Genomic DNA, 15,225 nt, shown 5'->3' with positions numbered 1-15,225 from the left:
CCCTCGTCGCTTTCACTCATTTGCCGCTTTTCCACTAATGCAGGGGTAGGCAACCCAGAATGTTGAAAGAGCCATTTTGGACCCAAATAACACAACGCTGTCAAGCGCCATTCATATAAAACTTGCGGGCCGAACTGACATTAAACTTTCATATTAAGGTGGGGGCAAAATAACGTCTCGTGGGCCACGATTGGCCCGCGTGTCTTGAGACCCCTGCTTTATTTAGTCAAACGTCAGGAACAGTATTTGTCAATGTTGTCATGTCTATGTGATCATGTTTTGTTTTAATTTTTTCTGGACATCTGGTATCTGTCCTTAAGGGAGGGACTCTGTCATGTCTATGTGATCATGTTTTGTTTTAGTCATGTTCTGTTTGTTTTTTGGCCACTCAGTTCCTGTTTTTGCACTTCCTGGTTTGTTTTGTCACCGTGACTACCCATTAGTTTTCACCTGTCCTCATGTCTCACACCTGTTTTCACTAATCATCACAGTATTATTTAAGCCTGTCTGTTTCTGTTGTTCATTCTGGCAACATCACCCTCCACCACCTGCTACGCACCTTGTAATCCATGCCAATGATCCATGTCCCGTTCTCGTTCCGTTCCAAGTAAGTTTTCTCGTTATTTATGCCAGTGCAAGTTTTTGTTTTATGTTCATTGTTTTGCCTTAGTGCGAATTTTGTTTTCACTGCCAAGTTTTTGTACCGCCATTGTGCGCGCCTTTTGTTTGCCTTTTTTTTGTGCAGTTATAGTGTTAAAATAAAAGATGTCTTTACATTCATGCCATCTCCGGTCCAAGTTCACTTGCATCTTGGGAAAACAACCACCTCATAGTCCAAGTATTGACAAATGTGGGCAAAAGTGAGAGGAAATAAACTAGTTAAAAATGCTTAAGTAAAGATCAATAAATCACATTTGATTCATGAGATGTGTGTGTTTTTGTCCTCTATTCTCCAAAGTTTTTTTTTTTATGTTTTTCACTATCTCAAACTGGTTTTCACTGAGGGCCACATGGCAGGTATGTCAGTCTTCAGAGGGCCGCTTGTAACAGTGAGTGATAAATGTAACTAATATACAAGGATTCACCTCAAGATATAGTTATAAAATAGCCCATTAATTTAATAAAAAAATGTTCAATGTACTCAGTGAAAAAATAATTTATAGACTGGCAGCTCAGTCGCCAGAATTTTATTGTAGAGTTTATTGTGTTTTTTTACAGCATATTTCTGCAAATGGAAAAGTGGTACCATTCGTTTTTGACGGTAAAATTCTGGCGGCTGAGCGGACATTTTTTTACTGTAAAATCTATGTTTTTTGCGGTGTATTACTGTATATAGAAACACGACACCACTGGTTTTTACAGTAAAATTCTGGACACTGAGCAGCCAGTTATTTTTTACTGTTAAACCTATTGTCATTTTTTACCATAACATGCTTTGAAATCCTACAAACCCCGTTTCCGTATGAGTTGGGAAATTGTTACATGTAAATATAAACAGAATATAATGATTTGCAAATCTTTTTCAACCCATATTCGATTGAATGCACTACAAGGACAAGATATTTGAAGTTCAAACTCATAAACTTTATTTTTTTTTTGCAAATAATAATTAACGTAGAATTTCATGGCTGCAACACGTGCCAAAGTAGTTGGGAAAGGGCATGTTCACCACTGTGTTACATCACCTTTTCTTTTAACAACACTCAATAAACATTTGGGAACGGAGGAAACTAATTATTGAAGCTTTGAAAGTGGAATTATTTCCCCTTCTTGTTTTATGTAGAGCTTCAGTCGTTCAACAGTCCGGGGTCTTCGCTGTCGTATTTTACGCATCATAATGCGCCACACATTTTCGATGGGAGACAGGTCTGGACTGCAGGTGGGCCAGGAAAGTACCCGTACTCTTTTTTTACGAAGCCACGCTGTTGTAACACGTGCTGAATGTGGCTTAGCATTGTCTTGCTGAAATAAGCAGGGGCGTCCATGAAAAAGACGGCACTTAGATGGCAGCATATGTTGTTCCAAAACCTGGATGTACCTTTCAGCATTAATGCTGCCTTCACAGATGTGTAAGTTACCCATGTCTTGGGCACTAATGCACCCCCATACCATCACAGATGCTGGCTTTTGAACTTTGCGTCGATAACAGTCTGGATGGTTCGCTTCCCCTTTGGTCCGGATGACACAATGTCGAATATTTCCAAAAACAATTTGAAATGTGGACTTGTCAGACCACAGAACACTTTTCCACTTTGCAGCAGTCCATCTTAGATGATCTCGGGCTCAGGGAAGCCAGCGGCGTTTCTGGATGTTGTTGATAAATGGCTTTCGCTTTGCATAGTAGAGCTTTAACTTGCACTTACAGATGTAGCGACAAACTGTATTGTGTTCCTGAGCTCATGTGATGACATCCTTTAGAGATTGATGTCGGTTTTTGATACAGTGCCGTCTTGAGGGATCCAAGGTCACGGTCATTCAATGTTGGTTTCCGGCCATGCCGCTTACGTGGAGTGATTTCTCCAGATTCTCTGAACCTTTTGATGATATTATGGACCGTAGATGTTCAAATCCCTAAATTTCTTGCAATTGCAGTTTGAGAAACGTTGTTCTTAAACGGTTTGACTATTTGCTCACGCAGTTGTGGACAAAGGGGTGTACCTCGCCCCATCCTTTCTTGTGACAGACTGAGCATTTTTTGGGAAGCTGTTTTTATACCCAATCATGGCACCCACCTGTTCCCAATTAGCCTGCACACCTGTGGGATGTTCCAAATAAGTGTTTGATGAGCATTCCTCAACTTTATCAGTATTTATTGCCACCTTTCCCAAGTTCTTTGTCACGTGTTGCTGGCATCAAATTCTAAAGTTAATGATTATTTGCAAAAAAAAAAAATGTTTATCATTTTGAACATCAAATATGTTGTCATGGGTTGAAAATGATTTGCAAATCATTGTATTCCATTTATATTTACATCTAACAGAATTTTCCAACTCATATGGAAACGGGGTTTGTACATCAATCTAACATTTATATTTATTTGAACAAAAAAAGGTTGCAATGCTTGATATTACATTTGTTACATTATTAGGAAACACAAAACTAATAGTTCATTATTATTACTATAGATTATAACTACTTTCCAACCTAAATCCATACAAATGTAACTAACATTACGTTATTCAACATTATTATTATTATTACATATTCATACATAAATCAAGCAGATACTTAAGTATTTATTTTGGTTTTAAGAATAACATTTTAAAATGATAATATAACATTTGTTACATTAAATACAAATATATGCAATTGCATGTAGTACATGCATTTTTTTATGCCAAAACATTTAGTAAGAAAGGATAAAGTACCTTATGACGCATATTATTTCCTGGCTTAGGCAGGCCAAATAAAATCTGGCGGGCCAGATCTGGCATCCGGGCCTTGAGTTTGACACCTGTGGAAATAAAAGCATGGAATGAAGCAGTAAACGTGGCGGGACGGCATTGAGCGAGGCAAAAAGATTCAATGTTCTCCCTGGTGGGTTCTCCCTTCCCATCTCTCCCAGCTGATGTTCATCAGTCATAGTCTGATTTGGCTTCAAGTTCGTGTCATCTCTTAATGTTAAACATGTGCACCACGTCACAGTCTGCCGCTGTGCACGCCGGAGCCGACGAGTCGTCAATCGATTGCGAAGAAAATATTTTAAAAAATAGCCCACAAGGGGGAAAGAAAAAAAGATGGCGGACGATTCATCCAATGGCGTCACTGAAGCACAAATCAACATACACTATATTGCTAAAAGTATGAAAGTGTCCAAATCAAGCACTTAGGCATGTAGACCGTTTCTACAAACATTTGTGAAAGAATGGGCCGCTCTCAGTGTTTTCCAGCGTGGAACTGTCATAGGATGCCACCTGTGCAACAAATCCAGTCGTGAAATTTCCTCGCTCCTAAATATTCCAAAGTCAACTTTATGATAAGCAAAGTGAATAGTTTGGGAACAACAGCAACTCGGCCACCAAGTGACAGGCCATGTAAACTGACAGAGGGGTCAGCAGATGCTGAAGCACATAGTGCAAAGACTTTCTGCACAGTCAGTTGCTACACAGCTCCAAACTTCATGTGACTTTCCAATTAGCCCACGTACAGTACGCAGAGAGCTTCATGGAATTGGATTCCGTGGCCGAGCAGCTGCATCTAAGCCATACGTCACCAAGTCCAATGCAAAGCGTGGGATGCAGTGGTGTAAAGCACTTCTCTGGACTGATGAATCACGCTTTTCCATCTGGCAATCTGATGGCCCAGTCTGGGTTTGGAGGTTGCAAAAAAAAACCTACATTTTTGGACGGCATTGTGCCGAGTGTGATATTTGGTGGAGGAGGAATTATGATGTGGGGTTGGTTTTTCAGGAGTTGGGTTTGGCCCCTTAGTTCCAGTGAAGGGAACTTGGAATGCTCCAGGATACAAAAACATTTCGGACAATTCCATAGGATGGCACTTTGAGTTCATATGTGAGTAAAGGCAGGTGGAAAAATACTTTTGGCAATATAGTGTACATTGAAGGGATATATATACTGTGTGGCGCAGGCATCTCCACGGCCACCTATAAACTGAGCTCGCGTTTAATTATTCATTTATATGTGTATATATATATATATATATATATATATATATATATATATATATATATATATATATATACCGTATTTCCATGAATTGCCGCAGGGCATATAATATGCGCCTGCCTTGAATTACTGCCGGGTCAAATTCACTTCACAAAATAATTAGCGCATGCTTAGTATTACGGCCTGGTCAAACTCGTGACGTCACAAGTGACACTTCCCCTGTCATCATTTTCAGAATGGAGGAGGCTGATTTCAATACCGGTAATTTGAAATCGCATAAAGGGAAGAAGATTAAGAGCTATTCAGTAGGATTTAAAGTCCAAGCTTACATCACACTCAAATTTTTACTCCGTGCCCTTGGTAAGTGCCAGAGTGAGAACAGGTTTTAAAATAATTGGCGCATGATTACTTTTACCGCATGCCTTTGGTAAGCGCAGGAGTGAGAAGAGGTTTTAAATAAATTAGCGCCCCGGCAGCAATTCAAGGAAATACGGTATATATATATATATATATATATATATATATACATATATAAATATACATACACATATATACACAGGTATATACAGTACAGGCCAAAAGTTCACTACACAACTGATGGTCCCAACCCCATTGATAAAGCAATAAATTCCACTCATCAACCATGATAAGGCACACCTGCGAAGGGAAAACCATTTCAGGTAACTACCCCTTGAAGCTCATGGAGAGAATACCAAGAGAGTGCAAAGCAGTAATCAGAGCAAAGGGTGGCTATTTTGAAGAAACTAAAATATTAAACATGTTTTTTTAGTTATTTCACCTTTTTTGTTGTACATAACTCCACATGTGTTCATTCATGGTTTTGATGCCTTCAGTGACAATCTACTACGTAAATAGTCATGAAAATAAAGAAAACACATTGAATGAGAAGTTGTGGCCAATCTTTTGGACTATACTGTGTGTGTATATATATATATATATATATATGTATATGTATATATATATATACAGTGGGGCAAAAAAGTATTTAGTCAGCCACTGATTGTGCAAGTTCTCCCACTTAAAATGATGACAGAGGTCTGTAATTTTCATCATAGGTACACTTCAACTGTGAGAGACAGAATGTGAAAAAAAAATCCAGGAATTCACTTTGTAGGAATTTTAAAGAATTTATTTGTAAATTATGGTGGAAAATAAGTATTTGGTCAACCATTCAAAGCTCACACTGATGGAAGGAGGTTTTGGCTCAAAATCTCATGATACATGGCCTAATTCATTCTTTCCTTAACACGGATCAATCGTCCTGTCCCCTTAGCAGGAAAACAGCCCTAAAGCATGATGTTTCCACCCCCATGCTTCACAGTAGGTATGGTGTTCTTGGGATGCAACTCAGTATTCTTCTTCCTCCAAACACGACGAGTTGAGTTTATACCAAAATGGATACATGGATGATACAGCAGAGGATTGGGAGAATGTCATGTGGTCAGATGAAACCAAAATAGAATTTTTTGGTCATGACCGAAAGGATAAGATCACGGGTACAAGCGGCCGAAATGAGTTTCCTCCGCCGTGTGGCGGGGCTCTCCCTTAGAGATAGAGTGAGAAGCTCTGCCATCCGGGAGGAACTCAAGTAAAGCCGCTGCTCCTTCACATCGAGAGGAGCCAGATGAGGTGGTTCGGGCATCTGGTCAGGATGCCACCCGAACGCCTCCCTAGGGAGGTTTTTAGGGCACGTCCAACCGGTAGGAGGCCACGGGGAAGACCCAGGACACGTTGGGAAGACTATGTCTCCCGGCTGGCCTGGGAACGCCTCGGGATCCCCCGGGAAGAGCTAGACGAAGTGGCTGGGGAGAGGGAAGTCTGGGTTTCCCTGATTAGGCTGTTGCCCCCGCGACCCGACCTCGGATAAGTGGAAGATGATGGATTTATTTTTTCACATTCTGTCTCTCACAGTTGAAGTGTACCTATGATGAAAATTACAGACCTCTGTCATCATTTTAAGTGGGAGAACTTGCACAATCGGTCGCTGACTAAATACTTTTTTCCCCACTATATATATACATATATATATATATATGTAGGTGTGGTAAAAATCACAAGACTACTTCATCTCTACAGAACTGTTTCATGAGGGGTTCCCTCAATCATCAGGAGATTGAGGGAGCCCATCATGAAACAGTTCTGTAGAGATGAAGTAGTCTTGTGATTTTTACCACACCTACATATTGCGCTCTACCACGGTATCGAGCACTATTCTCTGGATAATCCAATCAAGACATATATATATATATATATATATATATATATATATATATATATATATATATATATATATATATATCAGAGTTGAGCGATTAATTTGAGTTTGATCCTGATGATCAGCTGGTAGCATATTTCCTCGATCAAACATGGCGGATAGTTACCGCAGTAGTAAACAGTACGGAAGCAACAATGCTTGGTATAATCCTGCATGGAAACAATCCACCTTTATTGACCTTGATCCTGTGTGTGTCTGTCAATGTGTTTGTGTACGCTTGTGCATGAATGAGTCGGTTTATTTTTGTGTGCGACCTCGTGAAAGTGAAGCTTATCATGACGTAATGAATGCTCAATTAGCGTTGTGCCTCTTCCCCTCACACATCTGCACTATGACGAACACTCGCATAGTCGTTAAAACAAAACATTTAAGTGACACTATACATTTAAGGGGGCATTCAATTTGCTCAGAAGGTCCCCTGCCAAAAACTGACTCCCGCTGTGTGAGTGTGAGCCTGTTAAATCTGCACTGCTGGGGCTTTGTTTGTCCACAACTGATTACGTGTATGAAAACACTTATAGTCGTGGTTATTGGAAGGATTTGTTTCAAGCCTTTAAAAATGACAAAGCTTGTCATTTTGATGATATTAATGAGACTGTTGTTGATGTGCTTAAACCTTGTTTAAAAGCTACATACAATATTAGCTATTCTTTCAAGCACATAATATATACTAATAAAGTGTTTGGATTTATTAATTTAATCAATGTTGTCAGGTTCAAACACTGATGACATATATTAAACAGACAAGAAGCAAGGAATTAAACAGAGACAGAATTAAATTTAGCTCATTGAGGAATAAATTCTGGGCTGTATGTACTCTTTGTACAATCTTCCACCACGCTCTGACAAAAGATTGTACGCCTCCTCTTTTATTTGGACTTTCCCTGATTTCATGGCAACAGCTGTTTCTAAAGGAAGGAGGGTTGTAAACAGCTGTCGCCTTTTGTTACAAAACAGTTCATAGAAAAGATACCTGGAGGGGGGTCAGGTCCTGCTTCCTCTCCGCTTTGTAGATTTCTGGTCAAGACAAAATCTTCCTGTGGATTCAAAGAAACCGACATCTTCATGTCGCTTACCAGCCTACAAAGTGGAGTTTTACAAGCCTTTTGATTGGTAAGATCAAAGACAGCTTTTGTCTGCTCGCCGGGATCTCATTGAAACACAAAAGTTTTGTGATAGCTTGGATACAATTATTCTGAAAAATGTATTAGATAGTACTTTATTGATTCCTTCAGGAGAGTTCCTTCAGGAAAAATTATTGCTTGGCAAAGGGGATTCAAAGTAATATCAATTCAAATCAATCCAAATATTACTTTGAATCCCTCTGGCAACCATAAGTTGTCGTTTGGGGTAGATTTCATCGTTTTGAATATTTTTATTGATATATTGACATGTCTCCTCATGTTCACTTAAAGGCCTACTGAAAGCCACTACTACCGACCACACAGTCTGATAGTTTATACATCAATGATGAAATATTAACATTGCAACACATGCCAATACGGCCTTTTTAGTTTACTAAATTGCAATTTTAAATTTTGCGCGGAAGTATCATGCTAAAACGTCGCGGTATGATGACACGTGTGCGTGACGTCACGCATTGTAGAGAACATGTAGTTCCAGCACCGTTCCCAGCTAGAAGTCGTCTGTTTTCATCGCATAATTCCACAGTATTATTGACATCTGTGTTGCTCAATCTTTAGCAATTTGTTCAATGAATAATGGAGACGTCAAAGAAGAAAGCTGTAGGTGGGAAGCGGTGTATTGCGGCTGCCTTTAGCAACACAAAACCAGCCGGTGTTTCATTGTTTACATTCCTGAAAGGTGACGGTAAAGCTTTACTATGGAACAGAGCGGTCAAACGAACCCAGTTGGATTGGACCACACACACACAAAGTACAGTGTATTATGCAGCGATCATTTCGAAAGATAGTGTTTCGAAGAGGGTCCCTTGCGAAGGGCAGAGATGGGCATCGCCACCACCCGTCGACTGGTGCTGAAGAAAGGTGCGGGGCCAAATAACATCTGAATCGCTCCCACAGTATAGTGTTTTTTTTTCTTTTCTAGTCCTTCACTCTCACTATCCTCATCCACGAATCTTTCATCCTCACTCATATTAATGGGAAAATTGTTGCTTTCTCGGTCCGAATCGCTCTTGCTGCTGGTGGCCATGATTGTAAAAAATGTTCAGATGTGAGGAGCTCCACAACCCGTGACGTCACGCCCACATCGTCTGCTACTTCCGGTACAGGCAAGGCTTTTTTATTAGCGACCAAAAGTTGAGAACTTTATTGTGGATGTTCTCTACTAAATCCTTTCAGCAAAAATATGGCAGTATCGCGAAATGATCAAGTATGACACATAGGATGGACCTGCTATCCCCGTTTAAATAAGAAAATCTCATTTCAGTAGGCCTTTAAGCACTTGTTTCCATTGTGTTTGGTGTTTTGTTGAGCAAACTGTTGATATTTGTTGTTTACATTGAAGAAAGAGAGCACATAGTCTACCTTGTGTGTTAAACATACCTGGCTGCTTCTGAATGGGAGACAAGAGACAAGACGGAGGTTGCCTCTTCAAAAGACAAACAGCTCATTTGGGGTAAAAGTACTGGTCGAGTTAACTACTTTGACGCGTTAGGGGAACGTTGGCAGTAGTTGGACATGACAACACAAAGTTTGGAACAAGTTATTTCAGATTATTTGACCGGTTTATGAAACATCTGTGGCAAGAGTGACTTCCTGGTGGCCGCACGCAACCCTGTATTTGCCACGCCCACTAACAAAAATGGGTGTTGAAGCATATCCAATCAGACAGTCGACTGAAAGACGGCAACCAATAGAAACGCTTGGGGGCGTTTTAAATAACACATTGCGATAAACTTTGGGAAAGACTGTAAAATACAAGGAGTTACAACACCACCTAACCGGAAATGGCCTTCCAAAATAAAGGACACATTCAACATTCAGCGCTCGTTGAGTTTAATTTGAAACTACAAACCGGGGTTCAAGTCAGACAAACATCGACTCTGAAACTATGCTTGGTTTATTAACAGCAAGTAGGGTAAATGTCGACGACTGCGAGGAGTTTAAAGTCGTGTTTAAGGTAAAGTTTGGTTTTCCTTTACCGCGACGTGCCCGTTAGGTCTGAGCGAGACAGATGGCGGACATGGAAGAGAAGAGTCCCGACGGGGTGAAATATTCCGACTGGCGGAGATCGAGGCGCAGAACACGTTCAAGTCCACTTGGATCATCATCCACTACAAAGTCTACGATGTCACCAAGTTCCTGGAGGAGGTGAGCACGCACACACACACACACACACACACGCAGACCCCTCCTCACGTCACGTGACCCACTTTGCACCGGAAGTAGACGGGGGAGACACAATCTATTTCTTGAAGGACCCACTCAGGTGAAGATACTCCACTTAACTCAGGGGTGTCCAAAGTGCGGCCCAGGGGCCATTTGCGGCCCGCAGGTCATTTTTTAACGGCCCCACAGCACATTTTAAAGGCCTACTGAAATGAGATTTTCTTATTTAAACGGGGATAGCAGGTCCATTCTATGTGTCATACTTGATCATTTTGCGATATTGCCATATTTTTGCTGAAAGGATTTAGTAGAGAACATCGAGGATAAAGTTTGCAACTTTTGGTCGCTAATAAAAAAGCCTTTCCTGTACCGGAAGTAGCAGACAATGTGCGCGTGACGTCACGGGTTGTGGAGCTCCTCACATCTGAACATTGTTTACAATCATGGCCACCAGCAGCAAGAGCGATTCGGACCGAGAAAGCGACGATTTCCCCATTAATTTGAGCGAGGATGAAAGATTCGTGGATGACAAAAGTTAGAGTGAAGCACTAGAAAAAATAAAAATAAAATAAAAAAAAAGGCGACGGCAGTGGAGCGATTCACATGTTATTAGACACATTTACTAGGATAATTCTGGAAAATCCCTTATCTGCTTATTGTGTTACTAGTGTTTTAGTGAAGTGAATTATATTTATATAGCGCTTTTCTCTAGTGACTCAAAGCGCTTTACATAGTGAAACCAATATCTAAGTTACATTTAAACCAGTGTGGGTGGCACTGGGAGCAGGTGGGTAAAGTGCCTTGCCCAACGACAGAACGGCAGTGACTAGAATGGCGGAAGCGGGACTCGAACCTGCAACCCTCAAGTTGCTGGCACGGCCACTCTACCAACCGAGCTATGCCGTGAGATATAAAGTCATACCTGAAAGTCGGAGGGTGTGGTGACCGCCAGTGTCTCTGATGGAAGCCACGGAGGAGCCAAGAAAGTCGCAGCTGCCTCTTTGACAGCTGCAGGAGGACGCAAGCTCCGCTCATGTTTCCGGTAAGAGCCGACTTATTATCACCATTTTCTGACCGAAACCCGCCGGTAGAGAAACATCTTCGCTTGACCACTCTGTTCCATATTAAAGCTTCACAACAAACAAAGAAACACCGGCTGTGTTTTGTTTGCCAAAGGCAGCTGCAATCCACCGCTTCCCACCAACAGCATTCTTCTTGATGTCTCCATTATTAATTGGACAAATTGCAAAAGATTCAGCAACACAGATGTCCAAAATACTGTGTAATTATGCGATTAAAGCAGACGACTTTTAGCCGTGAGTGGTGCTGGGATAAAATGTCCGCTCCAACCAATAACGTCACAAACACGCGTCAACATAAGCGTCATCATTCCGCGACGTTTTCAACAGGATACCTCGCGGGAAATTTAAAATTGCAATTTAGTAAACTAAAAAGGCCGTATTGGCATGTGTTGCAATGTTAATATTTCATCATTGATATATAAACTATCAGACTGTGTGGGTTTCAGTAGGCCTTTAAAATACGATTGAAACATTTTTAAAACGTAAAAAGTGATATAAAAGAGCAAACTGGTGAAATGTAACAAGAAAATGTTGCAATGTTTACTCTAATAACACAAAAGCTGCCATGCAGGCTGTTTCTTTCTTTAAAAATAATAATGAATCAAAATAATGTCATTATGAATTATTGACCAATTCAAGGCTCCGATTACGTCACGTTAAATGTTCCACTTTGAGATATTTTTTTGGGAAAAATGTTGCATATTTTGTGTTTGCCGTATCAAAAAACTGAGCTGTTTTTTTAAAGAAGGGCCTAAAATGAACAAACAAAAAACAAACTTATAATTGATGGATAAATCAGAAGTTGATCTCGAGATCCATCCATCCATCCATTTTCTACCGCTTATTCCCTTTCGGGTCGCGGGGGCGCTGGCGCCTATCTCAGCTACAATTGGGTGGAAGGCGGGGTACACCCTGGACAAGTCGCCACCTCACCTGATCTCGAGATAATTGTATTAAAAGTAAAAAGTAAAAAAATTTATAATTTATTTTTTAACACTTTAATGAGTAGGACCCTTTTGGATCCACAATAATTTTAGTGTGATTTGTTTTTAAGTGTCATTGCTCAAAAAATAATAATGAATTAAAATCAATGGTGTTATTAGTTTTTTTAAGGCTCCAATTATTATATAATCTCAAATATTCCACTTTAAAAAATATTGGGTGATAATATTGCATATTTTGTGTTTTTTTTTTGACAAAAGAGCATAGAACTTAAATCTTTAAAATCCTTATATTGACAGATGGACCTAATGTTGATCTGGAGATCTAAAACTTGAATAATAATAAAACAAAATAATACTGAATAATGACACACTTTTAATATTTTTTTTGACCAAACCCCTTTGAGGTCCCCGGGATCAAGCTTGAGTGGAGGCCTAAATGTATATTGGTTATACATATATTGTATTGCTTTTTAAAATAAAAAATGTCAAAATGGCCTTCGCTTGCTTTGATTTTTCAGTGTGCGGCCCTCAGTGGATAAAGTTTGGACACCCCTGACTTAACTAGTTTAAAGACACAGTTGTACATAATGCGACTCAAACAAAAGTAATGTTTGTGTGTAAAATTGTCATAAGACAATGTTTTAGAAGTCCTTCAACAAACTGTTGTCATGGTTACGTTGAAGGACATGTGATGGTGGATGCGGCGTGAAGGCCACCTGAGGTCATGATAATCAACTGGCATGTTTGTTTGCCCTCTTATCAAAAAATACATTTTATGATGCGTTCAATGTCCAACCCTGTGTTTCCAGCACCCTGGCGGGGAGGAGGTCCTGAGGGAGCAGGCGGGCGGAAACGCCACCGAGAGCTTCGAGGACGTGGGACACTCGAGCGACGCCCGAGAGATGGCCAGCCAGATGGTCATTGGCGAGCTGCACCCGGTCTGACCAGTCTCCTTTTATATAGCTTGTAGCCCCGAGACGTAAAAAAAACGAGGCAAAGATTTGCTTCTGTTTTGAGTGGACAAACATGACTCAGCGTTTTGTTTTTGCAGGACGACAGAGACAAGCTGGCCCAGCCGTCGGTAAGTTTGCCTTTTTACTTTCAGCGGAGGCTTCATAAAGAGTCTGAGGCTTGTTTGTTTTCCAGGAAAGTCTGCTGACCACCTTGAAAGACGAAGAAAGGTGTGTACGCACGCACATACACACACACACACACACTTGTATTTGTTACCTTCTTGAAACATCCGAAAAATGCCTTCCTCTGGTATTTTGATAAGTCGTAATTTTACTCGACGCAAGTCCAAATTTTACAAGAAAAACTGAACAATTGTGCAATATTATGATAAAAGTTGTAATTTTACTCAATAACAGTTGCAATTTCATGAAATGAGTCGTAATGTTTACTTTTGTATGCGCATTAAATCAACAAAAAAATCCTGACTTTGGAGCAATGTTCACGGACTTTATTATTTGGCTCCATATTAGATGCAATGTTTTTTCCATATTGGACCATGATTTCGGTTCTAACTTGTTCACACCTCCTCATATGGAAGGTACTGTTCCTTGTTGATGTATCAAGAAAGGTAGAAATACAAGAACACACACAAACACTCATTGTTGTATGTGTTACCTTCTTGAAACCTGCGAAAAATGCCTACCTGTAGTATTATGATAAAAGTCGTAATTTTACTCAATGCAAGTCCAAATTTTACAAGAAAAACTGAACAATTGTGCAATCTTATGATAAAAGTTGTACTTTTACTCAATAACAGTTGCAATTTCATGAAATGAGTCGTAATTTTACTCGACTAAAGTCACAACTTTATAAGAACACTTTAATATTTTGGCAAAATTATGACAAAAGGCAGCTGTTCACCTGGCAGGTTTTTTCGGGGATGAATAGGGAAGTCCTTCTTTGGCTGCCATCTTGTTTTATCATATATTGCTGCCTTTGCACCTGCCAATGTTTACTTTTTCTATGCACATTAAATCAACAAAAAAAATCCTGACTTTGGAGCAATGTTCACGGACTCTAGTATTGGTAATGGTTTTCCGTACTGGGACCATGATTTTGGTCCTAACTGGTTCAACCTACTCATTGGCCTAGTATTTCGAGTGTCCGCCCTGAGATCGGTAGGTTGTGAGTTCAAACCCCGGCCGAGTCATACCAAAGACTATAAAAATGAGACCCATTACCTCCCTGCTCGGCACTCCACATCAAGGGTTGGAATTGGGGGTTAAATCACCAAAAATGATTCCCGGGCGTGGCCACCACTGCTGCCCACTGCTCCCCTCACCTCCCAGGGGGTGATCAAGGGTGATGGGTCGAATCCAGAGAATAATTTCGCCACACCTCGTGTGTGTGAGACAATCATTGGTACTTTAACTTTTTAACTTTACCGGTTCTCATATGGAAGGTACTTTTCCTTGTTGATGTGTCAAGAAGGGTAGAAATACAAGAACACACACACACACACACACACACGCACACACACACACACACACACACACACACACACGCTGACACTCATGTGCACTTACGTTGGCCTTGCAGCTGGTGGCCTAACTGGTTCATTCCGGCCGTGGTCGCCGTCATCGTCACACTGGTGTACCGCCTCTACACAGCCGAGAGCGAGGCATGACATCATCGCCTGCCGCAGTGACATCACCGCCGCCCTCACTAACAGCCGAAGCTCCGCCCTGCAGGCGAGCCGGGGGCCAACTGAAATTGCACTTGTGAAAATTGTCATCACGATTTTAGCCATGACATTTTTGAAATATCTATTTTTGTTATCTAATCCATTTGAAATCATGCAAGGGGGAGGAGCTCCGAGTCATGTGACCAAACAAGCAAAACAACAGGGCATGAACAAACTGAACAATGCTAATAAATGTCCGCTTGACTTGAATGGGACCAAATAAAATCATTAAGGCACAGTTATGTCTTTTGTCAATTATTATATCACAA

The 15,225-nt window shown here is 40.6% G+C and overlaps 1 protein-coding gene and 1 pseudogene across 1 annotated transcript in view; one reads left to right on the top strand and one right to left on the bottom strand.

Moving 5' to 3' along the window:
* The window catches only part of LOC133569219 (divergent protein kinase domain 1C-like), a 29,063-nt gene extending 19,398 nt beyond the window's left edge, over positions 1-9,665 (bottom strand). Inside the window, exons 1-3 of the mRNA XM_061921449.1 lie at positions 9,447-9,665; positions 7,895-7,958; positions 3,369-3,454 (exon numbers count right to left, since the gene is read on the bottom strand). Of these exons, the coding sequence (XP_061777433.1) occupies positions 3,369-3,434 (66 nt within the window). The 5' untranslated portion in view covers positions 3,435-3,454; positions 7,895-7,958; positions 9,447-9,665. The remainder of the gene's footprint in view (positions 1-3,368; positions 3,455-7,894; positions 7,959-9,446) is intronic.
* A 249-nt stretch (positions 9,666-9,914) lies between these two features.
* On the top strand, positions 9,915-15,194 carry LOC133569215 (cytochrome b5-like; annotated as a pseudogene).
* Positions 15,195-15,225: the final 31 nt, after the last annotated feature.

This window comes from Nerophis ophidion, linkage group LG15, assembly GCF_033978795.1.
Source record: "Nerophis ophidion isolate RoL-2023_Sa linkage group LG15, RoL_Noph_v1.0, whole genome shotgun sequence".
Lineage (NCBI taxonomy): Eukaryota > Metazoa > Chordata > Actinopteri > Syngnathiformes > Syngnathidae > Nerophis > Nerophis ophidion.
This window is presented reverse-complemented; position numbering and strand designations above follow the sequence as displayed.